Here is a 24,355-nt window from a genome sequence, read left to right on the forward strand (position 1 = left end):
TCCAGGGTCACAGGTGAGGTTCTTGGGAGCCTGGCGTCTGGCCCAACCACAAGCCTGGGGATTGCCAGTCCGATCCCTGACCCCTGGCACCCTTCTTTGAAAACCTTGGAGCCTGACATTTGACCAGCAACTGAAACCCAACCTTTGACCCCACACCATGGCCCCTCCCCCGCCCCACGGTGACCTCACAAAGGTCACCAGCTTATCCCTGGGCCAGGACACAGAGCCTCTGCCATGGCCCTGCTGGCCCCAGAGAGTGCTGTCCCATCCACCCTGGTGGCCCTCGTGGTCCTCAGGGTGCCCGCCTGGGCCTGTCTCCTCTGTTTCACATCCTACAAAGAGCGGCTCCGCATCTGCCAGATCTTCAGCGGTGTGGAGGGCCCGGAGCGTGAGAAGTGCGAGAAGGCGTTCACAGCAGCCTTTCAGGGCCTCCTGGACACTGAAATCAGTGAGAAAACCCCCGTCGTCTTCCAGGGCCCTGGGGGGCATGCAGAGGGAGGGACCAGAGAGGCTAGAGAGACCCAGAGAGACACACAGACACAGGTGGACAGAGATCGGGGGGCAGACCCTGAGAGCAGGGAGGAGAGGCTGGAGCGGGGCTCAGACTCAGAGAAGGAAGGATGGAGACCGAGGGAGTCAGACTCAGAGAAGGAAGGATGGAGACCGAGGGAGTCAGACTCAGAGAAGGAAGGATGGAGACCGAGGGAGTCAGACTCAGAGAAGGAAGGATGGAGACCGAGGGAGTCAGACTCAGAGAAGGAAGGATGGAGACCGAGGGAGTCAGACTCAGAGAAGGAAGGATGGAGACAGAGGGAGTCAGACTCAGAGAAGGAAGGATGGAGACCGAGGGAGTCAGACTCAGAGAAGGAAGGATGGAGCACTAGGGGCATAGAATCAGAGGGGAAGATAGAGACTGGAGCCGGGGCAGAGATTCACAGAGGGGAGGCTAGAGACTGGGGGGGACAGACTCAGAGAAGATAGGATAGAGTCTGGGGAGGGACAGAGACTCAGAGACTGAGATTGTCCACACTGTGGCCATGGTGGTGTGGGGAGGGCTGCCTCCCCCAGCCACTCCCCCCACCGCCCCCCCACCCCCAGACTACGATGAGAGAAACCACCTGCATGACGCCTTCACCCAGATGACCCACTCCCTCCAGGAGATGGCCACTGCCCGGGGTGAGTAGGGTGAGGACGGCACGGGTGGGAGATGTGGGCTCAGAGCCCCAAGAGGCAGACGTGTGTACCGGGAGGACGGCCAGAATGTGGCAGTGATCTGGGAGGAGGTGGAGCTGGGAAGCTGAGTGAGCCTGGTTACTTGTGGGGAGAAAGGATGGGTGATGCTGGCAGGAGGTGAAGGGACAGGGCAGAAGTGACTAGAGCCTGAAGCCCTGTTGGGATCAGGTAAACGTGAGTTCCGACCTGGCTGTGTGTCTCTTCCTCTTCCTGGCTATGCACCTCTGGACATGTCGCTTTCTCCCGCTGGACCTCAACTTACCCACCTGTGAGGTGGGACCGTCTCCCTGCCTCCCAGGATGGCCAGAAGCCCCAGCAAGAGGGGAGGGGCCCCCTGATGAGACAGACCCCAGGGAGGGGCTCTTTCTCTAGGATAAAACATATGTCTGTTCCTCATAGTTAACAAAGTGATCCCACGTTTTTGACCTGTGAGGCTATTACGGGGGGGAGGAACGCAGGTAGGAACAGGGAGAAGATTGTTCTGTGTCGGCCGTAAAGAGAGACAGGCACATGTGACAGCCTTGGGGTGGGCGGGACACCAGAGTACAGCTCTGGAGACACACGAGTGTGGCCCTGCCGAGGGGCCTCGGGGCTGAGGGAACACTGGTGGCCGAGGGGCAGCGTTAGCAATAATCACACCAGGTCACCATGGTCACACGACACGTGATCCCCCTGAATCTGCCAGAGACTGGAACTGTTGGGGGTGGAGGGAGGCCCGAGTGCTGCTGAGAAGCATAAACCAGCCACCGCAGAGGTCCGGGGCTCAGGGCTTGTTTCTACGTCTAAAGTTACTCCTTTTGCTTCCTGCTCTTGTCCACCAAGCTTTTTGGCAAAAACCCCAAAGATGGGGAGCTTCCTGTCCATCCAAGAGGTGTCTGGGGGGCCGGCATGGAGAAGACTTCAGTTGGGGGATCCCCCACCCCTAAAGCAGGACCTGAGGAGCTGGAGCTGGCAGGGGGCTCGGGACCCAAGGAGACGCCCTTTCTCCCCATGTGGGCTGTCTTGTCACAGAAAAAAAAGCAGGAAAGAGCCTAGCTCTGGGTGTAGAAGGTTCTCTAGAGCTGTGTGGGGCATGGACTGGAGCCAGGAGAGAGTGGAGGCTGGGAGGCCTGAGTGGAGGCTGGGCGAAAGGAGGCTGGAGCTGGGGCGGGGGCTGTGAAGGTGAAGAGGGGACCTGCTGAGAGAGTCGAGGGCAGGAGGGATGGGGCTTGGGTCTGATGGGCTGTTCAGGGGGGGGTTAGAGGACAGCGTCGGCCTGCGTGGGCAGTGGGCCATCCCGGTGGAGGGGGGCCCAGGAGAAGGAGCAGGAGTAGGGTAGATGGTGAGCTGAGCTAGGACGCAGTGACTGTGAGGGGTCCCGGGGACATCCAGGAGTCAGCTAGATACATGGTCCAGGGTTCAGTTGAAAGGTCAGGGAGACCTGAGATTCTGTCCTGGAGGAGCAGGCTGTGAGCAGGTGATGGGCGGGGAGCATCAGCTCTGGGTATAGAAAGATCCTCCAGGGCTGTGCAGAGGATGGACTGGAGGCCGGGAGAAGCTGGTGCAATACGTTCCACAGATACTTATTGAATGTGCCAGGAACAACATTAGGGACCCAGCTGTGCCCCAAACTGCACACTACCTGCCCTCAGGTTGCCTATATTGTAGGGAGGGATGGGGGACAGACAATAAACATAATCAGTGAAATACTACAGTATGTCTGTTGGCGATCCGTGCTGTGGAGGAAAACAGAGAGGGGAAAAGAGCGAGGTTGCCGATGGGGTGATCATTTTAAATAGGTTGGTGAGGGAAGGCACAAGTGAGAGGGTCCAATTGAGCACAGACCTGAGGGAGGTGACAGTGAGAGCCATGTCAATAATCTGGGGAAAGAGCCATCTAGGCAGAGGGAAGAGCCAGTGCAAAGGCCCTGGGGCCAGTGGGGCTGGAGTGGAGTCATTAAGGGAGAAAGTGAGAGGAGATGCAATCAGAGAGGCAGAAAGGGGCACATCCTGTAGGGCCTTCTAGGCCAGTGGTTCTCAAGCCCAGCGTACATCAGAATCTCCTGGGAGCCTGTTAAGATGCAGACCCTTGGGCCCCACCCTCCGTTTCTGACCAGTAGGTCTGAGGTGGGGCCTGGAAGTGGACATTTCTAACAAGTCTCCATGTGCCGCTGCTGCTCCAGGAACACGCTTTGAGAACCAGTCTTGTAGGCCCTTGGACTGACTTTGGCTTTTGCTCTGAGATAGGGGAGCCATTGGAGGATTTTGAGGAGGGAGAGAGAGACAGGATTTGACTAAGGCCATGGGGGACAAAGGGAGAAGCAGGGAGACCAGTGGGGAGATGGTCGGTGGTGGCCCAGGCCAGTCTCAGTGGTCCAGGTGGGCCAAGATGAGGGCTGAGCTGAGGGGGGTGGGGCATGAGAATGGAGGAGAAGGAAGATCAAGAATTTGACTGTGTCTCTGCCAAACCTGTCTGTACATGGGAGAGGCTGTGTCTGCGAGACAGAGAGTTATTTATGCCAATTATCCCCCTTAAGGAAATCCTCGTACCAGGCCTGTGAGGTGGGGTTTCATGGCCCCATTTTCCAGATGACAAAGTTGGGGCTCAGCTAGACAGGGAAGACAGACTCGGGAGATAGCTGGACCAGATGTATGTGGGATGAGGAGGATGGGAGGAAGCCAGGATGACCCCCCCGCTCCCACCCCAGTCTCTCCCAGATGGAGGACCTGAGAGATGGACGTGCTGACTTAGAGTGGCTCTTGGTGGTGGAGTGAGACCATATATAAACCATGCAGTGGGTGTTATGGTGTAGAGAGCAGGGAATACACCACAGGCAGTGGTTATACGCAGAGGCTCTGGAGCCCAAGTGCCTGGCTTCAAATCTAGCTATGTGACCTTGGGCCACCTTCCTAACCTCTCTGTGCCTCAGTTTCCCCAACTCAAACTTGGGGACGGTCGTACTAATAGCTGCCCCTTCCGTAACGCTGCCTGCCAGGCACTATTTTAAGCGCTGACAGACCTTCTCACGCAGTCATTAAACGGCGGCTGGCACATCATTTGGGATGGGGATGCTTTTAGGTTGTATGGCATTAAAAACTTGTGAGGTAGACACTGGGGTCGTCCCATTTTATAAATGAGGAGATTGTGGATCAGGAAGGTTCATTCACTTGGCCAGAGTCACAGAGGGAGGAGGACTTGGGATGGATATCTCAGATCTGAGACAGGTGTGCTCGTAGATGGACGAGCCAGGACTCAAACTCAGATGATCAGAAACAGCTGAAGCTCCTAATGACACGCACTTTTGGGGAAGACTTGACAACGTCCACCCGCGCCCCCTTGTGGTTCACTTGATATAACCCCACCCCTTGGCCTCTTTAGACATTTCACTCCATCCCCACTTTCCTGGCATGATTTACTCTACAGAGAACACACCCTGCTCCATGGCCCACTTAGTATAGCCCACACTCACCCTCCCCTCCAGGTCCTGGGTTTGGCCCAAAGATATTCCCTGGATGATGACTCCAACATCCTGGCCTCTGATTTGAGCGCCCCACTCTGACCACATCCTCCTGATCATACTCCCATCTCCAGACCACACGCCTGCTCTGTGGCCAAGGAGAGACCTCTAAGTCCTTGACCCCTCATTCTGAACCCACTTCCTGGCTTCAGTGACCCCCCTCTCCAGTTTATACCCAGTGAGCATCACTTCAGCCACACTCTTGCCAATATGCTCCATTCTCTCCCTTTTTGTATGGTTTTAAATCAAAGAGGAACCTGCAATGGCATAAACAAGCTAAAAGTTTATTTCTCCCATTTAAAGTAAGACTTGAGGTAGGCCATTAAGGCTAGTGTGGCAGCTCTATATTCTTGGGGACCCAAGCTCCTTCTAGATTTCTGCTCTACCATCCTAGGTTATAGCCCTTGTCCTCATGGTCCTATATGACTGCTGGAGCTCCAGCCATCAAATCCAAATTTCAGGCAGCAGAATGGAGAAAGGGGAAGGGATCAATAAGATGACATCACTTCTCTTTTAAAGCTTCTTCCTGTTGACTCTCCCACATGACTCTTCCACTTACATCTCAATGGCCAGAACCTGGTCATGGGACCACAACTAGATCATATGACCACAACTGGCTGCAAGGAACACTGCGAAATGTAGTCTTATCTGGGGACTCCTTTCCTGGCTGAAATGGAGTGTTCTGTTCCTAAAGAGAAAATAGACATTTGGAGGCACTCGCAATCCCGGTGGATTATTTTGCTAGGGCCACTGTAACAAAGTATCACAGACTGGAGGCCTTAAGCAACAGATAGTTATTTTCTCACAATTCTGGAGGCTAGAAGCCCAAGATCATGGTGTCAGTGTCGGCAGGGTTGGTCCCTTCTGAGGCCTCTCTCGTTGGCTTGTAGATGACCATCTTTTCCTTGTGTCCTCACATGGTCTTCCCTCTGTGTCTATCTGTGTCCAAACTTCCTCTTAGAAGGAGATTAGTCATATTGGATCAAGGCCCACTCTGATGACCTCATTTTAATTTAATGACCGCTTTAAGATTCTGTTTCCAAGTACAGTCACATTCGGAGGAACTGGGGGTTAGGACTTCAGCACATGAATTTGGGAGGGGCGCAGTTCCTTCCACATTTCAGATTTCCAAAACCACTTCCGCCACTCCATCAATCCAGCCATCCACTTTGGAAAAAGCACAAAACCTTACAGTTTGCAGGCCGTGACAGTGTCCAAAAGTCAGTCACCCCTAAGGACAGAGAACATAAAAAGTGAAAGAGGAGCAGAAGTGAATCGTGTCTGGGGATGATGGAGAAGGGGCGGGTGCCTAAGCTCCATCGAATGGCTGCCTCGTTGAAATACAGTGTTATAGCGCTTCCAAATTTTTTTAGAGAGATGCCAAACATTTTATGTGACTTTTCCAAATTTCACATGATGGCAACTCATTCATTTTGTTTTTTTAAATACTTTCCAGGCCAAATGTAACACATCCAAGAGATGGATTGGGGCCACCGGCCACCAGTTGTGGTCTCCGTGGAATTCATTCTACTCATCCTCCTTGAGCATTTGCTAAGACTCAGGGCCCTCTCCTTGGTTCTGAGGACACAGCACTAAAGAAGGACATGTCCACTTACTTAAGAGACAGACTTAAATGATCACCATTATATAAATAGATGCAATTACAAACTGGTGAGAGCTCTGAATGGAATGAATGGGGCATTGAACTATGGGAGACAAAAGTAGGGAACTGGATTCGACTAGATTTGTGGTTAAGGAAAACCTCTAATGTGGTGACCCAAGGGTCGACATGAAGGATGAGAGGAGTAGGGGGAAAGAGAAGCCAGCACGTGCAAAGGCCCTAAGGTGCTGGAAAATGTGGTTCTTTTGCTATTAGAAGAAATGAAAGGTGAGTCATAGGGAGAGGAAACTAGGCCAGACCATATAGGGCCCAGTACGCCTTGATGAGGAATGTTTCCTCTCAACAAGATAAATGTAGATGATGGGTTCCATCAGAGAGATGGTTAGGAAGCAGATGGAAGGAGACTGGGGACTCGTTAGCCCTCCCGGTAGACAGGGTGGGAGGAGGTGAGAATCAGGGAGGATGTGGTATATACCAGAGACAGGGATGGGGAGGGGCTGGGCAAGAAGCCGAGACACCATCACAGTACTGGCCTGCTCGGCCAGCCATAGGGGAAGGGCCTTTACTCCAAGGCCCCCCTCCACCCTCCAGGGTCCTTTGAGGTTGCCTTCCCTGATGCTGCGCAGAAAATACAGGAGGTCATTACACAGCTTAAAGAAGGTAAAACAGATTCCGTCTCCTTCCCCCAGGCACGCACAGAGACTCCAGCGGCTCTCTCTAGTCCAATATCCTGGCCGTCTCTCTTCCGTCTCTTCCATCTCTTCTATCCTGGCCCAACCTGCTTCCCTTGGTGGGCCACTCTGGACACGGCCTCTTTCCCAGCATCGACCACTCTGGGTCTGGTCCTGCCCCTTCGGCCAAAGGTTTTCTCTACTAGGACCCCTTCTTGGGATGGTCCTGTCCCAGATGAGCCCGGACCTCTTCCTGGATCTCTGGGTCTGGCCCTGCCCACACTGTGAAGTATTTCCTATCCAACTGGGCCTCCTTAGTGGGCTACTTCCAGCCTGGCCACACCTCTTTTCTAACTGGGTCCCCTAATTCGACCCTGTTCTCTCCGAGCATCGCCCAGGATGTAGCCCCCTTCCCTCAAGTGGAATACACCAGAGCTGGCCCAGCCTCCTTGGCGCATGCAGCAGGCCTGTACCTGACCTCTCAGTGGGATGCTGCAGGCCTGGTCCGGTCCTCAGGTGGAACACCGCAGCCCTGACCCCAACCCCTGGGTGGACAGCTGCAGGCCTTGCTCTGCCCCCTCGGAGGAATGCATCCGGCCCAGTAACACCCTGTAGGGAAGCTTCAGCACCTCCCGCGACTTGCAGGGTAGTAATGCTTCCTCTCTCTCCACAGCCCCGGCCTGCATCCCTCCCTGCGGTAAGCAATTCATTCAAAGCTCAGAATTGGGGGAGGAAGGAGGTGGTCGGCAATGAAACGTAGAACTTCGAGTGGGAGAGCATGGGTGGGCCTCCGATCCGTAGGAGGCCACTAAAAGCCCTGGAGGAACGTCAGTCAACCAGGTATTGTTCACAAACCTCAGAGAAGGCGGGTCTGAAAGCCAAAGCAAACCAATAGGAATCCTAGTGGTGAGAGAGCCAATGAGCGCAGGGGAGGCGGGGTCCAGAGTGTGTCCGCCGATGGAACCCAGGAAGGCTAAACACACTTTAAGTTGGCCAAGGGGACGCGGGCTGGGGAAGGCAGAGGGAGCCCAGACCCCGCATTCCCGCCCCACAGGACTCCAGGAGGTCGCTCGGCGCTTCCGCTGCCGCGGCTGCTACTCCACAGTCTGCGACCTCCCGCTGGACTGCCCAGGTGAGGGGCGGGGCCTGGGAGGGCCAGGAACCCGACGAACCGGAGCAGCGAGAGCAGAGCGGGGAAGGGGGTGGCCTGGGGCGGGGCCGGGATGGTGACGCGGCCCGTCTTCAGTTCAGGATGTGACGGTGACCCGGGGTCAGCAGGCCATGTTCTCTTGCACCGTGAACTTCCAGCTGCCTAAAGAGGAGATCACCTATTCCTGGAGGTTCGCAGGAGGAGGTGTGAGTCGGGGCGGGGCCGGCGCAGAGGATTTAGCAGGCGGGTGACGCTTTACTAGAGGATGGGTGGTCAGGACCCAGGCGGTGGGTGTCACGGGAGCTCGGTCTCGATTCAGGCTTCCTACAAGGGGAGGGTCCTGGCGTTTAGGGGAGGGATCAAGGCTCAGAAAGCACGACCGGGGCTCAGGGGGTGGCTTATGCATAAGTATTCAGGGCCGGAAAATAAGTACCAGGCCCAGGGGGTGGAGCCAAGACTTGGGAGGCGGGCTCTGCGTGGAGGACCAGCGAGTCAGCACTGACGGGGGAGCCGAGGCTCGAGAGGGCGTGGTCTAGCTCGGGGGCGGGCCTTGTAGGTTGCGGTTCGGAGAGTCGGGCCGCAGAGAACCTGACATGGGCTCGGGGCGGGGACGGGGCACCGCTCCTCTCGCTGCTTCAGCCCGAGCGTCCCGCAGCTCCGGACTCAGGACCCCTCCTACTTCCGAGACATACCGCGGGCCGAAGGCTACCTGGCGCGGATCCGGCCGGTGCAGCCCACGCACCGCGGGACCTTCTCTTGCGTGATCAAGCACGACCAGCGCCTCCTGGCGCGGCTCTACTTCTTTCTTAACGGTGCGGGCGGGGCTGCGTGGAGGGCCGGGCTGCGCGGGGGGCCGGGCTCGCACCCGGCTGACGTGCGCGCCTCCGCAGTGACGGGCTCGCCCCCGATCAAGGAGACCGAGCTCCAAAGCTCCTTTCGCGAAGTTTTACTTTGGGCTCCGCGGGAGGCGGAGATGATCGAACCCTGGAGACCGAGTCTGGGCGAGCTGCTGGCCACGCCCGAAGCCCTGACGCCCAGCAACCAGTGCCTGCTAGCGGCCACCGCGGCCATAGCATCAGCGAGTCTGACCTTGCTGGCGTGGTGAGTCCCGGGGACTCCAGAGTCCCAGCATCCTTCTCTCTTCTTCCTCAGACCCAGGAGTCCAGGCTCCCAGCCCCTCCTCCCTCAGGCCCCGGAGTCCACGCCCTGCCTTTGGGATCCAGGCTTCCAGGACCCAGATTTCTGGTCCTCAACCTCTTCCCCACACATTCAAACCCCTCCTTGTCTCCCCAGGATGTTCTTTCGATGGTACTTCAGTGGCAACTGACAAAGGTATCTTTTTCTCCCTTCCTTATCCTATTTGCATTTCTAAAATAAAGAATATATTTCAGCTCTATAGAGTCTTTTATCTTTGAAGGTGGTCTCTACTAACGGGGGGAGGGGCCGCCTACCCCGAACATGCGCAGGTGAATAGGCGTCCGCAATAACAGTAACATGCACAGCTGTCGCAGCACAAGGACCCGTGCTGAGGGTTTTCGGTACAAGCTCAGACCCCTCCGCAGATTTCTGGCAGCCTCCTGCAGCAGACACCGTCAAACAGAGTCCTAGATGTCGCCCTGAAAGTCCGTTCCTCCCCAGGCTGTCCCACTGTCATGACGGGCACCACCATCCACCCAGCTGCTCAGCCAGAAACCTGAGTTTTCCTCTTCTTCTAATCTATTTCCAAGTGTCAGTATTTTAATTCCTAAACATCTCACAAAGGTGCCGTCTCTCTGTGGTCCCAGTCACCACCATCTCTTGCCTGGGTCACTGCAGCAGCGTCCCCACTGGCTTCCCTGCCTCTGCTCAGCCTTGTCCCACCGCAGTCCATCACAATGGCAGCCACTTTAAAGAATGTCAGCTCGGGTCACTCCTCTGCTCAAAACCCTTCAGTGGCTCCCTCTTGCCATCGGAACAAAATCCAATTCCTTATCAAGGCCTGCAAGGCCCCAGGTTGTGGCCCTTGCTGACTTCGCTAGCCTTATCCCCCACCACCACTTTTCCTCCTTGATCTTTCTACCCCACAGTTTCTCTGGCCTCTGCTCCTTCCTTGTGTTCATAATGGTTCTTCTCGCCCTTTCCAGGACCTGATTCCATGCTATTTCCTCCCTAGAATAATGTTTTCTCCCTTTTTTGTTTAGTTAACTCAGAAGAGCCTTTACTGTGTTAACCCACTTAACCTCCCCCCCCCCCCCCGACAACTCTGTGCGGCGGGCACTGTGTTTATTTACTGACCCCACCTCCCTCTCATCCCCCTCTTTACTCTCTAGGCCCACTGGCTGCCTTTTTCTGTCCGTTGAACATGGAAAGCTCACTCCTGTCTCTGGACCTTTGCATGTGCTGTCCTTTCGTACTTGAAATAACTACTGTGAATCTCACGAAGCCACCTGCCTATCACCCCGGAGGTCTCAGCTCAAATGTCACCTTCTCTGACTGCTCCCCTTCCCCATGACTGACAGCTCCCTATTTTAGCTTGTGCCTAGCACTCATCCAGACCTAATGTAAACTTATTTTCTTATTTGGTTTTGTGTCTTCCCCATCTAAAAGATAAATTCCTTCTGGGCATGTACTCATTCTCATTCACTGACGTCTTCCCCTCACTGATTCATTCATTCGGCAGAGATTTACCGAGTGCTTACTATGTGTCACGCATTTTCAAGGCACTGTAGAGACAGCAATGAAGAAATCAGAACAGGGGCTGGCCCCATGGCCGAGTGGTTAAGTTCATACGTTCCACTTGGGGGCCCAGGGTTTCACTGGTTCGGATCCTGGGCGCAGACCTGGCACCACTCATCAAGCCATGCTGAGGTGGTGTCCCACATAGCAGAACTAGAAGGACCTACAACTAAAATATGCAACTAGGTACTGGGAGCCTTTGGGGAGAAGAAGGAAAAAAAGAGGAAGATTGGCACCAGATGTTAGCTCAGGGAAATCTTTAAAAAAAAAAAAAAAGAAATCAGAACAGACAAAGGTCTGCACCCACATGGAATTTAGATTCTAATGAATGGTCTGACAGTAAACAAGAAATTTAAGCAAAATGAAATATTCATGAAGTCGTGTAATATGTTTGATGGAGAAAATAAAGCAGGAAACAGAGATAGGGAATGTTGGGGGTGGGGTGGACCTTTGGAGAAGGCCCCACACTTGAATGTAGTTCTGCTTCTGGTATCTAACACAGGAATAGCAGTGACTCATTCTGCATACATTCAAGTGATGTCTGCCAGTATAATTAAAGAATAACGTATTTATTTTCAATAAAATATATTGAAAGAAAAAGAAGGGAAGGAGGGCGTGAGCCATGTGGATATCTGTGTGCAGAGTGTTCCAGGCAGAAGAAACGGCAGGAGCGCGCCTGGTGCAGAGGGAATAGCCGGGAGGCCAGTGCAGCTGGAGCAGGGGTTTCTGCAATGAGTATGCAGTGAGGTCACAGAGAACGCGGACCAGATCATGCAGGACCTCGGTCACTGTAAGGTCTGGATTTTCCTCAGGATGAGATCATGGGTGGTTTCTGAGCCCAGAAAGGTCATGACTTGATTTGATTTACACGGCTAGTGCCTGGGTAACAGACTGTAGGGGGCAAGGGTGGAAGCAGGGGTCACTGTTAGGTGCTGTCGTCATCCAGAATGAGATAGCAGCTTTAAACCAGGACAGATGCAGCTCGTGGACAAAGTGGTGACACGAAGATGAGGAGCAGTGGTTCTAGATCTGTCCTGAAGGTAGAATCAGTGGGATTTGCTGATGGATCAGAATGTTGAGGACGAGAGAAAGAAAAAAGGAGGGTCAAGGATCAGGGGTCAGGACAGCAGCGATGTCCCGTAGAACTCTCCACCATGATGGAAATGTTCTAGATCTCTGCTGTCTAGTATGGCAGCCACCAGCCACATGGGGCCCTGAAGCATGTGAAATGTGGCCAGTGCAACTGAAGGCCCGAATTTATAATCTTTTATAGCTTTACTAATTTAAATCTAAATTGCCCCCCTCATAGAGGCCTGTGTCTGGGGATCCTTAACTGGATCTTTAACCATTGGTTACACTCTTTGTTGCCTTGACTAGGCACTTCTGGAAGGCAGGCTTTTAATCACTTCCGTATTTGCAAACATGGCAGGTTTTGGAATCCAATAGGTACTTGGTAAACATTTTTATGACTGATTGATTGAATCAATGAATGAATGAAAATTGAAATAGTCCCATGTGGTGTTGGTTCCTGTTGTGGACAGTGCAGCTCTAGCATTTTTGGTCTGAGCAGCTGGAAGGATGGAGTTCTGTTTACTGAGCTAATGGAGGAGCAGGTTTCATGGGAGTTAAGGAGGAGGAAGGGAGGATAGATCAGGAGTTGGGTCTAGTTATTAGGTATTCAAGTGAAAATGTCTCAGAGGCAGTTGGATGTACAAGTCTGGAGTTTAGGGGCAAAGTCTGATCTGAAGATAAGTTTCAGCGTCCCACCTCCAGGCATGGAGCATGAATGAGGCATTCAGAGCCATAACAGTGGATGCACAGAGGAAACGAGTGTAGGTGGATAAGAGAAAGAGATGAGAAGTTGTTTCTCCAAAATTAAGCATCAGCAACATTAAGAGGAACCGAAAAGGAAAGCCAAGGGGGGAAGCAAGGCAGCTGTGGCATTCTGAAAGCCAAGTGCAGGAAGCATTTCGAGGAGGAGAGAGGGATAAACTGGGTCAGCTGCTGCCAGATTATGAAACAGGAGGCCTGAGAATTGGCCATTGGTTTTGGCAATGTGGAAATCATTGGTGAACTTGACAAGAGCAATTTCCATGGAGCAGTGGGGGCGACCCTCTCTTGGGCATGGGTTTACAAGTCAGTGGGAGTCAATATACTTAGTCATTAGGGAAATGCAAATCAAACCACAATGAGATACCACTTCACACGCTAGCTATGATCAAAAAGTTGGGTAATAACAAATGTTGGTGAGGATGTAGTGAAACCAGAATCCTCATACTTTGCTGGTGGGAATGTAAGATGGTACAGCCATTGTGGAAAACCATCTGGCAGTTCTCAATAAATTAAACATAGAATTACCATATGACTCAGAAATTCCAGCCCTAGAAAATTAAAAACATACATCCACACAAAAACTGACATGTGAATGTTCATAGCATTATTCACAATAGCCAAAAAGTGGAAACATCCTAAATGTCGATCAGTTGGTAACTGAGTAAACGAAATGTGCTATATTCCTGCAATGGAATATTATTTGGTGATAAAAAGGAGTGGTTGATCGATACATACAACAACATGGATGAACCTTGAAAACACGCTTAATGAAAGAAGTCAGCCACAAAAGAGCACACATTGCATGATTCCATTTATATGAGATGTCCGGAATAGGCAAATCCATAGAGACAGAAAGTCCATCATGGTTGCCTAGCTGGGAGGGTCGGGGTGGGGAAGAGGGGTGAGGAATGAGAGGCCAACCGCTGTGGGGTTCCTTTGGGAAGATTATGATGATGGCTACGCAAATCTATAAACTTACTAAAGACCATTGAATTATACACTTTAAATGGGTAAACTTTGTGGGAGAGCATTGAAGACCAATAGAGACAGCCTTCAAGGAATTTTGCTGTTAGAAATATGGGACAGTAGCTTGAAGGGAAACTAAAGTGAAGACAGGGAGTCTTAAAAATCAGAGAGTAACAGGGGGCCAGCCTGGTGGCGCAGTGGTTAAATTCGCACGTTCCCCTTTGGTGGCCCGGGGTTCACCAGTTCGGATCCCAGGTGCAGCCATGGCACCACTTGGCAAGCCACATATAAAGTAGAGGAAGATGGGCACGGATGTTAGCTCAGGGACAGTCTTCCTCAGCAAAAAGAGGAGGATTGGCAGCAAATGTTACCTTAGGGCTAATCTTCCTCAAAAAAAAAAAAAAAATCAGAGTAACAGCACATTTAGGTGCTGATGGGAAAGACCCGGGAGAGAGGGAAGCACTGATGATGGAGGAGAGGCGGGAAGAACCGTGGGAGTAAGATCTTTGAGTACATCAGAGGACATGAGGTCTAGTGCCCAAGTGGAAGGGTTTGGCATTGGCTCAGAGCACAGACTGTTCACCCTCAGTAACAGGGGAAGGTGGCCTGTGTGGGCACAGTTGCAGATGAATGGGAAGACGTGGAGGTGGGGACTCTGAGAGTCGTCTTCTTGTCACCTGTGTTTTCTCAGTGAGATACGAAGCAAGCTAAGGTGAGGTGCTGGGGCTTTTGGGAGAGAAGGTTTGAGTTACCTTTCTTAGTAGCCGAGCGGATGGACCAGGGAAACTCCATCCACAGTGGCTAACAGTGTCGGCATATGGTTGGTGCACCATAAGAAGCTGTGAATGACAGGTTGAGAAATTGTCCCCTCACAACAACCCTGACCCATGGAATTAATACCCCTATCTTCCAAGAGGGAACCGAGGCTCCAACGAAGGAGGGTATCCTGTCTAGATTCAAAGAGCTGGCACCAAGACTCAGCCATGAGTCCTCAATTCTTGACCGTGCAGCCCCCTCAGTTCTCAAAAAAGGGAAGAGACTCAGAAGAAAATAAATAAAATTCTTTATTATATCCTAATCACACAGTACGAATGGAGATTAAATAAGGACAGGGAGAAATTGGGCCCAGGACAGCATGTGGGGACCCCTTTCCCCACCCCTAAAAATCCACACCCTGTTCAAATAAATACCCCTCCCCAGAGACCCAGAAGTCCCAGCCCCAAAAGAGAGTCCAGGCTGCAAAATCTTGGGTCGACCCCCTCACTTCACAGAGGAGGGAAACTGAGGCCCAGAGAATCCGCCAGCAAGTTCGCAGCCCCGGGGCCCCGGCAGGTCTCCTTGCGCCTCCCCTGAACGCCCCTGGGCGGGCGCCCCGCGCACCTGGCCTCACACCTGGACGCGGTAGCCCCCCGCCCGCCGCCGGCAGAGCCTCCGCACGCCCACCCAGTAGAACGTGAGCATGACCGCCCAGTACCCCACGTAGGCGCCCGCCCCGGCGGCCAGATGATAGGCCTCGGCGGCCCGCGAAGGGCCGCTCCAGTCGGCCGTGGCCTCGTGCGCCACGCTGCGCACCAAGCCGCCGAGCAGCAGCAGAGCCCAGAGCGCCAGCGGCAGCACAGGGACGTAGTTGGCCGCCAGTTTCCTCCGGCCCGAGGTGCCCCAGCCGCTCTGGTTCATGGTGGCCAGCGCCAGGAACTTGGCGGGCAGGAGGCCGCACATGTAGAGGGGCGCGTAGAGCGAGAGCAGCACCATGCGCGCGCAGCCCCGCAGCCAGGCCGCGAAGGCCGCCTTGGCCAGCGCCACGCCCTGCACGCACAGCAGCACCCAGAGCAGCGCCCACGGGCGGCCGGCGTAGAAGAGCCGCAGCACGGTGGCCGCCACGAAGAAGGGGAAGAGGCCCGAGACCACCGCCTCGTAGGTCATCCACGCGTGGTGCCGGTGCCACCACAGCGCGTTGTACAGCCACTCGCGGAAGTACGACTTGGACCAGCGCGTCTGCTGACTCAGCCAGCGCAGGAAGGACGAGGGCGTCTCCGAGTAGCAGCGGGAGCGGGCGGTGTACCTGGACCCGGGAAAGAAGGAATGGTCAGCACGGCTCCCCCTGCTGGCCGGACGGGAGTCGGGAAGCGGGGCCAGATGGCCACTGGGGCCAGTTTTCTTAACCTCTCTGGGCCTCGGAGTTCGCATATATAAGATGGGATCCATCATGGTTTCTACCTAACAGGGCTATGGTGAGGACTGAATGAGGATTAAATGCCAAGTGCTTAGGATCAGTATATTGTACTTGCCCAATAAACGTTAGCTACCACTGCTGTTTTTACTGTGACTAATATCACTGTTGCATTACTAATATCATTGCGGTTACTGACACTGTTACTAATGCTGTCATTAATCTGTTATGAATACTATGGCGCTCATCATTATTGGCTGGCCCCGTGGTGAGGAACCAGCCAGGCATGGTTCCCACCTAAGGTAGCCCATGTGTTAGAGCTTCTCAAGGGAACATAAAGTCCCCTCCTGTGGCCATGGCAGACATCACTAATCAACCCCTACCCTGTCCAGCTAAGCCCATAGGAGGCTAGAAGCCCTTTTATGGAAGGTCATCAGGTGGCCAACAGCAGTTTGTTAGGAGGGGTCAAACTGTTCTACCCCCACGGTGTCTTGTCTCCTTTCCCGGTGTCACTTGGCATCCTCAATGGGCTCCCTGCTGACCGCGGTGCCCTCTGCAGTCTGTACTCAAAACAGCTGCCGCAGGGATCCTGTTACAACATGTCACCCCTCTACTCAGAACCCTCCCAGGGCTCCCTCATCTTAGTTCAAAGTTCTTACCGTGGCCTACAGGCGGCTCATGAATGGCCCCCTGGTAACTCTCTGTCCTCCTCTCCTGACGCTCTCCCTTGCTATTGCTCCAGATGCACTATTTCAGCCTCCATCCCTCTCTTTCCTCGGGTACCCTATTTAACATTTCATTCCCTACCCCAAAACTACCTATCCCCCTTCCTGGCTTTATTTATCTCCTTAGCAGGCATTATTATCTAACATACTAGACATTCTACTTATTTATCTTATTTATTGTCTGTCTCCCTCAATGTAGGCACGAATTTGTGTCTCTTTTTCATACTGCTGACTCCCTACAGCTTAATACATTGTAGGCACTTAAAGAATATTTGTTGGGCAAATGAATGCATGGGGTCCCCAGGTTCTCTCTGGCCCTTTTACTGGGTCTAACTTTGTAGACACCACTTTCTTCTGAACCTCACCTGGTTTAGCCCATCTCCTCCTCGAGTCTCAGTGAATTACATCTTTTCTTCCTGAGGCACCCACTAGAGTTTGGTTGCTCCCCTCCTTTCCCTCTTGATTCTTCTTGCTCACTCTATTTAGATCCCACTCTATCTATTCATCTCTTCCCCTTCCCACCTCACTTGGAGTAATCTCCTTTCTCCACGGTAAAGCCATCTTGGCCCATCTCTGTTGTATCTTCCAGGTAGAATTCCCCACCCTCACCCTGACCTCCTTGATAAAGTCCATTGGGTCACATGGTTCAACGAAAATGCCCCCTCTGCCCCTTATGGTACCTTCCAATCTCCCCTAATGCCTCCCTTGGTACAGCCCATTGTCCTGCGAGTTACTTGAGTTGGGAGAATTACCAACACATGCATACACACACACACACACACACACACACACACGCACACTTGCTGGGATACTCATTGACCTCCAGCACACACCTGACCACCCAGCCCTTCAGCTTACTTGGTGGCATAGCCCATGCTGAGCATACGGTTAGTGAGGTGCCGGTCATCCCCAAAGGTACAGTGGGTGCCCAGGAACTTCTGGTTGTACCAGGCCTCAAGGAACTGCTGCAGGAGGTTGTTCCTGTATAGGCCTAGGTGGGAGTGGGGAGTAAAAGAGTATCAGCCTCTGCTAATGCCAACTCCATCCCCTATCTCCAATTCTAGGTCCATCCTTAACCATCTCAATACCACTCTCAGCCCTACCTCCAACGGCAACGGCAGCCCCAATCTTGTTCTCAACCACAAATCCATCATCAATCCCATACTCATCCCAAACTTCCCCTAATCCTGTCCCTGACCCACACCCACTTTGGCAGCAAACCCACCCCAACCCCATCCCTAATCCCACATCCATTCTTAGCCCCATCCCCTACTCATCTTCACTCAAAAATTCATTTCCAACTCCAAACCTGGCCCCAATCCTGTCCTTGACTCCAACTACACTCTCTCCCTTTCCTCAAACCCTCCCCCAGCCCCAACCCAAATCCGCATCCATACCCTTTCTCCCATCCATTCCCAACGCCAAATATCATCCCCTCCTCCAGCTTCCAATCTTATCCCTATCCCCAATTCCTGTCCCAGCCCCATCTTTGTCTCCAATCTCAATCACATCCTCAACCTGTGCCGGCTCCCCTTCTCCCTCTTTACCCCATCCATGGCCCTCTCAAGCCCTACCCCTGCTCACCTAGGGGACCACTGATGCAGGACACACAATGGAAGTAGCTCTGACAAGCCCGCTCCACATTGAAGGCCACCCAGTATCGCAGGCTGCTTAGGAAGCTGACCCAGGAGTCCAGAGGGTTAAGGATCCTCACATCCCCCCCAACAGCTCCCACTTGGGGGTCCTCGTCCAGCACCCGCACCAGCTCCAGCAGTGCCATGGGGTCCAGCCTCGTGTCCGAGTCACAGACCTGTGGGGTGAAAAAGGCCAGGGTCAGACCAGATCCCTGCACGGGGCTGGTGCTTGAGGGGAGGGATAAAGGATGAGCAGCTGAGACACTGTGCAGTGAATCTGAATGTAACTTTGAATTTTTTAGTCCTTTTCAATGTCTAATCCCATTTTAAGATGATACTGCCCTGAGACCCACGCTCTTGTTTAATACCCTCCTCTGGTGTGTGGGCAAGACCTGTAACTTGCTTCTAACCAATGGACTGTGGCTATATCTCCCTTGATTATATTACCTTATGTGGAAATGGTGAAGGGGTTTTGCAATGTAATTAAGGTCCCTATCTGTTGGCTTTAAGTGAATCAAAGGGAGATGATCCTGGGTGGGCCTGGCCTAATCGGATGAGCCCTTTAAAAGAAGGTCTAGAAGTCAAAGACTTTCTCTTGCTGGTCTGTAAGAGACAAGCTACTATGAATTCTATGATGGCAAGAAAATGAATTCTGCCAACAAACTCATGAGCTTGGAAGAGGCCCCTGAACCCTAGATAAGACCCAGCTCCAGCTGACACCACGACCACAACCTGATAATACCCTGAACAGAGGATCCAGTTAAGCTTGGCCCAGACTCCTGATTCATGGAAACTATAAGGTAATAATTGTGTTTTGTTTCAAGCTGCCAGATTTGTGGTAATTTGTTATGCAGCAATAGAAAACTAATGCAATGCATCAGTGAATGAATCTCTAAATTGAATGGATGAATAAAGGAATGAATGACCTTTGTACTAGATGGATGGATGAGTGAATGACTGAAGAACAGTCTGCATCAAATGGATGAACCCATGAAGAAGGGAAGAAATGATGAATCTCTATGTTGAAAGGATAAATGAAAAAATAAAAGGAATGAATGATCTACATATTGGATAGATGGATGGAAGAATGAGGGAAAGAAAGAATCTCTACATTGAATGGATGAATGAATACACAGAGGAAGGAAGAGGTCCGTTCCAATCTCTACATCAAGCAAGGACCCAGGGAAGTGGGATTGGGGCGTTCTGGTCATGGGGGCTGGGGGCACCTTCTGCTCACCTGCACGTAGTCCACCGAGTCGCCGAGAGCCTTGAAGGCGGTGTACATGACCTCGCGCTTGCCGCCCCAGCGCTGCGCCACGCACACGCACCTGCGCGTCCTCACCAGCGCCTCCACCGCCAGCCGCCCGGGGTCCTCAGCCTCCACCTCCCGGTAGGCGCCCTCGCCCGCCGCGCCCGCCGCCGCGGGTTCCCAGGGCTGGTGGTAGTTGCCGTCCCACACGTAGGTGGCGGGGTCCTCGTCGGCGAAGATCTCGCGGAACATGTCGACCATGTAGAGGTCCTCGGCGCGGTTGCCGTCCACCACCATGAGGACGCGCAGGCGCGTGCGCGGGTAAAGCAGGGCGCGGGCGGACGCCAGGCACTGGCGCAGGTAGGCCGGGTCCTCCTGGTACGCCGAGATGGTCAGCGCCACGCTGCGCGCCGAGGCCGCGTCCAGGGGCCCCCGCGCCGCCGCCCGCCGCGCCGCCGCCGCGCCCCGCCGGTGCTCCAGGTACGCGAAGAGGCTCTGCGCCACCAGGTGCACCGACAGGAAGGCCCCGTAGAGGCCGAAGGCCAGGAGGCCGTAGCGATCGGAGGCCAGCGGCACGCCCGCGGCGTAGGCCCAGGTCATGAGGCCCAGGATGAGCAGCGCGAAGGCGATGGTCAGCACCCGCCGGACCAGGCCAGAGCAGTGGTGCGCTGCAGGGCTGGGCTTGGGGACGTCCTGCTGGGAGCGCAGAGAGGGGAGAGCAAGGGAAAAGAGTGCTGAAATCGTCCTGGGGAAGGGAAGACCTCCTGGGTGTTTTTCCCCAAGGGGACGGTAACATCCCCTTTTTGTAGAGAACATCGCTTAACTACTGCAAAGTTATTTTCATCAATGAAAAAAATTGTGGCAAACAGTTATCGAGGCATAATGCCTGATTATATTGATTCTAATACACTTTTTTCACATTTTTAACAGCTCTTAAATCTATGAGGATTACCCTCAATGGAGTGTCACAGTTTAGCAGGGTCCCTCCCTTTCTTCGTGGCACATAAAATAATGATTCATCTCACAATCAATGGTTTCTTAGAGTCGAGATGGTAACAGTAATAATCATATCCGTCTAAAAGAATAATGCAGTATGGTATGTACCAGGCGCTGCTCTAAGCCTCTTAGGCACTAACAGTTTAATCCTCACAACAGCCCTATGAGGTCGGTACTATTATCATCATCCCGGTTTTACGGATGAGGCAGCTGAGTCGCACAGAGGCACAGCAACCCGGCCAAGGTCACACCTGGAAAGTGGAGGGGCCGGGATTTGAACCCTCTCTCCTGTTACAGATGAGGAAACTGAGGCACAGGAAGTGTATTCCTTTGCTGGAGGTCACTCAGGCAGCCTGGCTCCATGGTCCTCCTCTGTGCTAAACGGCCTCCTAGGTCACCGGTTCCCACCTCATGGGCTTGTTATGAGTCAAATGAGCCATTAAGCTAAAGATCCGTGTTGTGCGGTGCAGGAGTCACCGGCCACCTGTGGCTACTGGGCACCTGAAATGCAGCCAGTGTGACTGAGGAGCTGACTTTTAAATTTTATTTAATTTAAACTGATTTAAATGTAAACACTGATACTCAGTTATTGGAAAGCTTTTAAGTATGTTTGGAACAAGTGGGATCTATGAAGCTTCTTTTCAACAGTAAATTTTACGAGATCTAAATACAGATTAAGTATTTCCAAGGAAAATGCAGCATCTGCGTGAGATGTGCTTACACATCTGGAATTTGAAGCCTGAGTACAAAAAAGAAGGTAAAATATCTCAATATTTCTGTATTGATTACAGACTGAAATGATAATATTTTTGATATAGAGCAGAGGTCGGCACACTCTGGCACCAAGGGCCGAATGCCTGCCACCTTTTCACCACGACCTGCCAGCTAAGAATGGTTTTTACGTTTTTAAATGGTTGAAAAAAGTCAAAGAAGAACATTTTGTGACACATAAAAATTATATTAGAATTTTTAATTTTAATTTAATATTATAATTTAAATTATAATTTTTAATATTATAAATTCAAATTTCAGTGTCCTTAAGTCAAACTTTTTTGGCACACAACCATACTCGCCTGTTCACATGTTGTCTATGACTGATTTCACATTACGTCAAAGTTCAGTCGTTGCAACAGACTGTATGACCTGCAAAACCTCAAATATTGACTATCCGGCCTTGTTCAGAAAGTTTGCCAGTCCCTGATACATGGGGTTAAATCAAACATATTATTAAAATTCATTTCACCAGTTTCTTTTTACCTTTTTAAATGTGGCTACTAGAAAATTTTAGATTATGTATGTGGCTCACGTTATGTTTCTCTAGGACATAACTAAGAGAGAGCTTTTAGCCTGGCGTTAGTAATCGCTCAATATTAACAATTATTATTATTTCTTCTGGAATCTTCCTTCTCTGTCCCTTTGCCCCAAACCAGGCCCTGCCTGAGTTTCTGGGGGTGGCCCAGTTCATGCTGGGGAGAACAGAGATAGGTGGGCATTCAGAGGGTTCTAATCTCAGCAACACTCACAGACCCACGTGTATTGGCCGTGGACACAACCTCCACCCAGGTATAGTCACACGTGACGAGGGACACACAGAATGTGCCCACATAGGACAACACCCACGTTCTAGGAGACGACCCCAGACACCTGCCCTCAAGTAGCACTTAGGGATCCTGAGACCCGCCCCTCTGACAGCCACACAGGTGGACTTGGGCACACACACCTTTCGGCAGGAAGGAGCAACTCTGGGAGATGCCCACAAGGCAACAGACACACAGACACCCACCCGTGGGTCTGGAACAACGGGGCAGAGTTTGAGAAGAAATAGTAACAGTTGAGATTGAACTGTATGAAATTGCCATTTTTACAGGTCAAAAGTGAGCAGATATCGGCGATTTCATTTGGTTCAACCTAAGATTTGTTGAACACATAAAAGGAGAAATCCAGACCCACGTGTCAGGCAAGTCCTGCTCTCCCTCTGGCCCTCTCTCCCCATCCCTGGCACGCACACACACACACACACACACACACACACACACACGGATTTACAGCAAGATAAACATGGACATGTCACATCTCACATTCGTATAGGCGGCATGGCCATCCACACACAGCCTCACGTGGTCACTGTCCCACACAGATACTCGCTGTCACCCACATGAGCACACACGGGAAATCTCTCGCACACAGTCTCCCCAAACACGTTGTCACAGACGTGGGGCTCCCCCACAGGGCCGCAGTCACACGCACACACCTGTCTCATGGCTGCGGGTCCGCCGGCTCTCTCCCTCGGCTCCCGTCCCAGTCTCTCTGTGCCCTGTGCCCGGAGAGCTGGGGGATCCTTTGAAGACCAGCTCAGGCGGGGGCGGGAGCAGGGCCTGACGTCAGGGCTGAACTGGGCCAGGGGCTGTGAGGTCACGGCCGAGCCGGGCAGCTCCACCCGCTTCCCGCCATCAGCCCCCATCCCCCGCGCCCAAACGGGCCTCCCTTCCCTCTCCTCCTAGGTCCCCCCATCGCTCCCCCTCATCCCCGTCTCTCCCCGCCGTTTCTTCCTCTCTCTCTCTCTTGCTCTGTGCTTCTCTCCCATTTTCTCATCTCTCTTATCCTGTGTCTGTATTTCTCTCCGTCCCTTTCTTTCTTCCTCGTCTCTCCCCGCTTCTCGCCCACCCTAGTCGCCCCACATACGGCCTCTCCCGACAGCCGCTGGCAGACTGTCCCCCAGGGGCTTGTCTGGGCAAATGGCAGATGGAATAAGATGCACACACGTGCGTGTTTGTGGGTGTGACTGTGCTCTGGCTTGTGAGGCACGGCTGTCTGGAAGTGGAGCTGTGAGTGAATGTTCAGCACCTAATTGGTGTGGGTCTGGGCGTACATGCGTGCGCGTGTGCGTGTGCATGTGTGTGTGTGCCAGGGGCTGAGGAGGCGACTGGAGCGCTGGGATCTGTCTCCCTGGGGCTGGGGGCTGAACTCAGGAGTTGGTGGTCAGCTGCCCCCAGGAGCCACCTGGGAAACTGAGTCAGAGGAAAGGTGGGAGTGGCCTCCCAGAGGCCAACTCCCAGAGGCCCCAGGTCTTGGGGCGTCTGAGCCCCCAGCCCCTCAGGACCAGCAGACTCAGTGATAAACGTCATTGTTTCTATGCCCTTCTTTACAGGGTTTTTTTAAAAAAAACCTCTGCACCTAATTCTTTCTCTCCACTCCTCTCACTGACCTGGTAATGTCTCTCTCTCCCTCCACAGCTGTCTCTCTCCATTTCTCCCTGTGTCTGTGACTCTGATCGTTTATCTCTAAGTCCTCATCTCCTTCTTTCTCTGTCTTTCTCTTTGTCATTTTGTCTCTGTCTCCCTGGCTCTCTTTTTCTGACCATCTATCTGTCTGTCTGGTTCTCTCCCGGCCTCCCTAGCTTTGTCATTTTTCTCTCTCTCTCTGCTTCTTTCCCTCTCTCTGTGTCCATTTCTGCCTGCTTCCCTCTGGGTTTGTGTCTGTCTGTCTCCAAATTTCTGACTCTCGGGCTCCCTGACTTTCTTATTCTGTGCCCCTTTCTTTCTCAGTGTCTCTCCCTGACTTTCTCATCCTTTCTCATGCTCTCTTTCTCTCTCCTGTGTTTCTCTGCCTCCCTCTCTCTTTGTATATGGCTGTCTCCTTCTCTCCGTTTCTCTCTGAATATCTGTATCCTTACCCTTTTTATTTCTGTCTCCCAGTTTTTGTTTCTCTGCTTCTCCTTTCTCTGTCTCTGTCTCTCTCTATCTCTCGGTCTCTATTCTCCCTCGGTCTCTCTGCATCTCTGTGTATCTCTGAGGCTCGATGTCTGTATATGTCTCTCTGTCTCTCTCTCTCATTCACGGTTTCACTCTTTTTCTGGCTCTAAGTCCTCCCTTTTCCCTGCGCTCCGTCTCGTCCAG

General features: G+C 52.7%; 2 protein-coding genes across 7 annotated transcripts; one reads left to right on the forward strand and one right to left on the reverse strand.

The window, feature by feature from the left end:
• Window positions 1-33: 33 nt before the first annotated feature.
• Window positions 34-9,571, forward strand: SPACA6 (sperm acrosome associated 6). Of its 5 annotated transcripts, XM_014827483.3 has the most exons (9): window positions 34-448; window positions 1,099-1,176; window positions 6,942-7,010; window positions 7,695-7,718; window positions 8,076-8,153; window positions 8,268-8,377; window positions 8,827-8,983; window positions 9,062-9,272; window positions 9,465-9,571. In XM_014827483.3, exons 1-9 carry the CDS (start codon window positions 235-237, stop codon window positions 9,496-9,498), a joined length of 975 nt encoding a protein of 324 aa, XP_014682969.1. In that variant the 5' UTR covers window positions 34-234; the 3' UTR covers window positions 9,499-9,571. The 5 variants fall into 5 exon arrangements, 3 of the variants coding, with proteins under 3 accessions (XP_014682969.1, XP_070355308.1, XP_044615704.1); XM_070499207.1 differs by lacking the exons at window positions 34-448; window positions 1,099-1,176 and having other exon boundaries at window positions 5,959-7,010; window positions 8,273-8,377; XM_044759769.2 differs by lacking the exons at window positions 34-448; window positions 1,099-1,176 and having other exon boundaries at window positions 5,959-7,010; window positions 8,273-8,377; window positions 8,827-9,272.
• Window positions 9,572-14,731: 5,160 nt separating this feature from the next.
• Window positions 14,732-22,882, reverse strand: HAS1 (hyaluronan synthase 1). Of its 2 annotated transcripts, none has more exons than XM_044759759.2 (5): window positions 22,711-22,882; window positions 19,452-20,159; window positions 18,165-18,390; window positions 17,439-17,571; window positions 14,732-15,747 (listed from the first exon to the last, which is right to left on the reverse strand). In XM_044759759.2, exons 1-5 carry the CDS (start codon window positions 22,717-22,719, stop codon window positions 15,072-15,074), a joined length of 1,752 nt encoding a protein of 583 aa, XP_044615694.2. In that variant the 5' UTR covers window positions 22,720-22,882; the 3' UTR covers window positions 14,732-15,071. The 2 variants fall into 2 exon arrangements, with proteins under 2 accessions (XP_044615694.2, XP_070355297.1); XM_070499196.1 differs by having other exon boundaries at window positions 19,452-20,156; window positions 22,711-22,881.
• Between the last annotated feature and the right edge of the window lie 1,473 nt (window positions 22,883-24,355).

Source organism: Equus asinus, chromosome 26 (assembly GCF_041296235.1).
Source record: "Equus asinus isolate D_3611 breed Donkey chromosome 26, EquAss-T2T_v2, whole genome shotgun sequence".
NCBI lineage: Eukaryota > Metazoa > Chordata > Mammalia > Perissodactyla > Equidae > Equus > Equus asinus.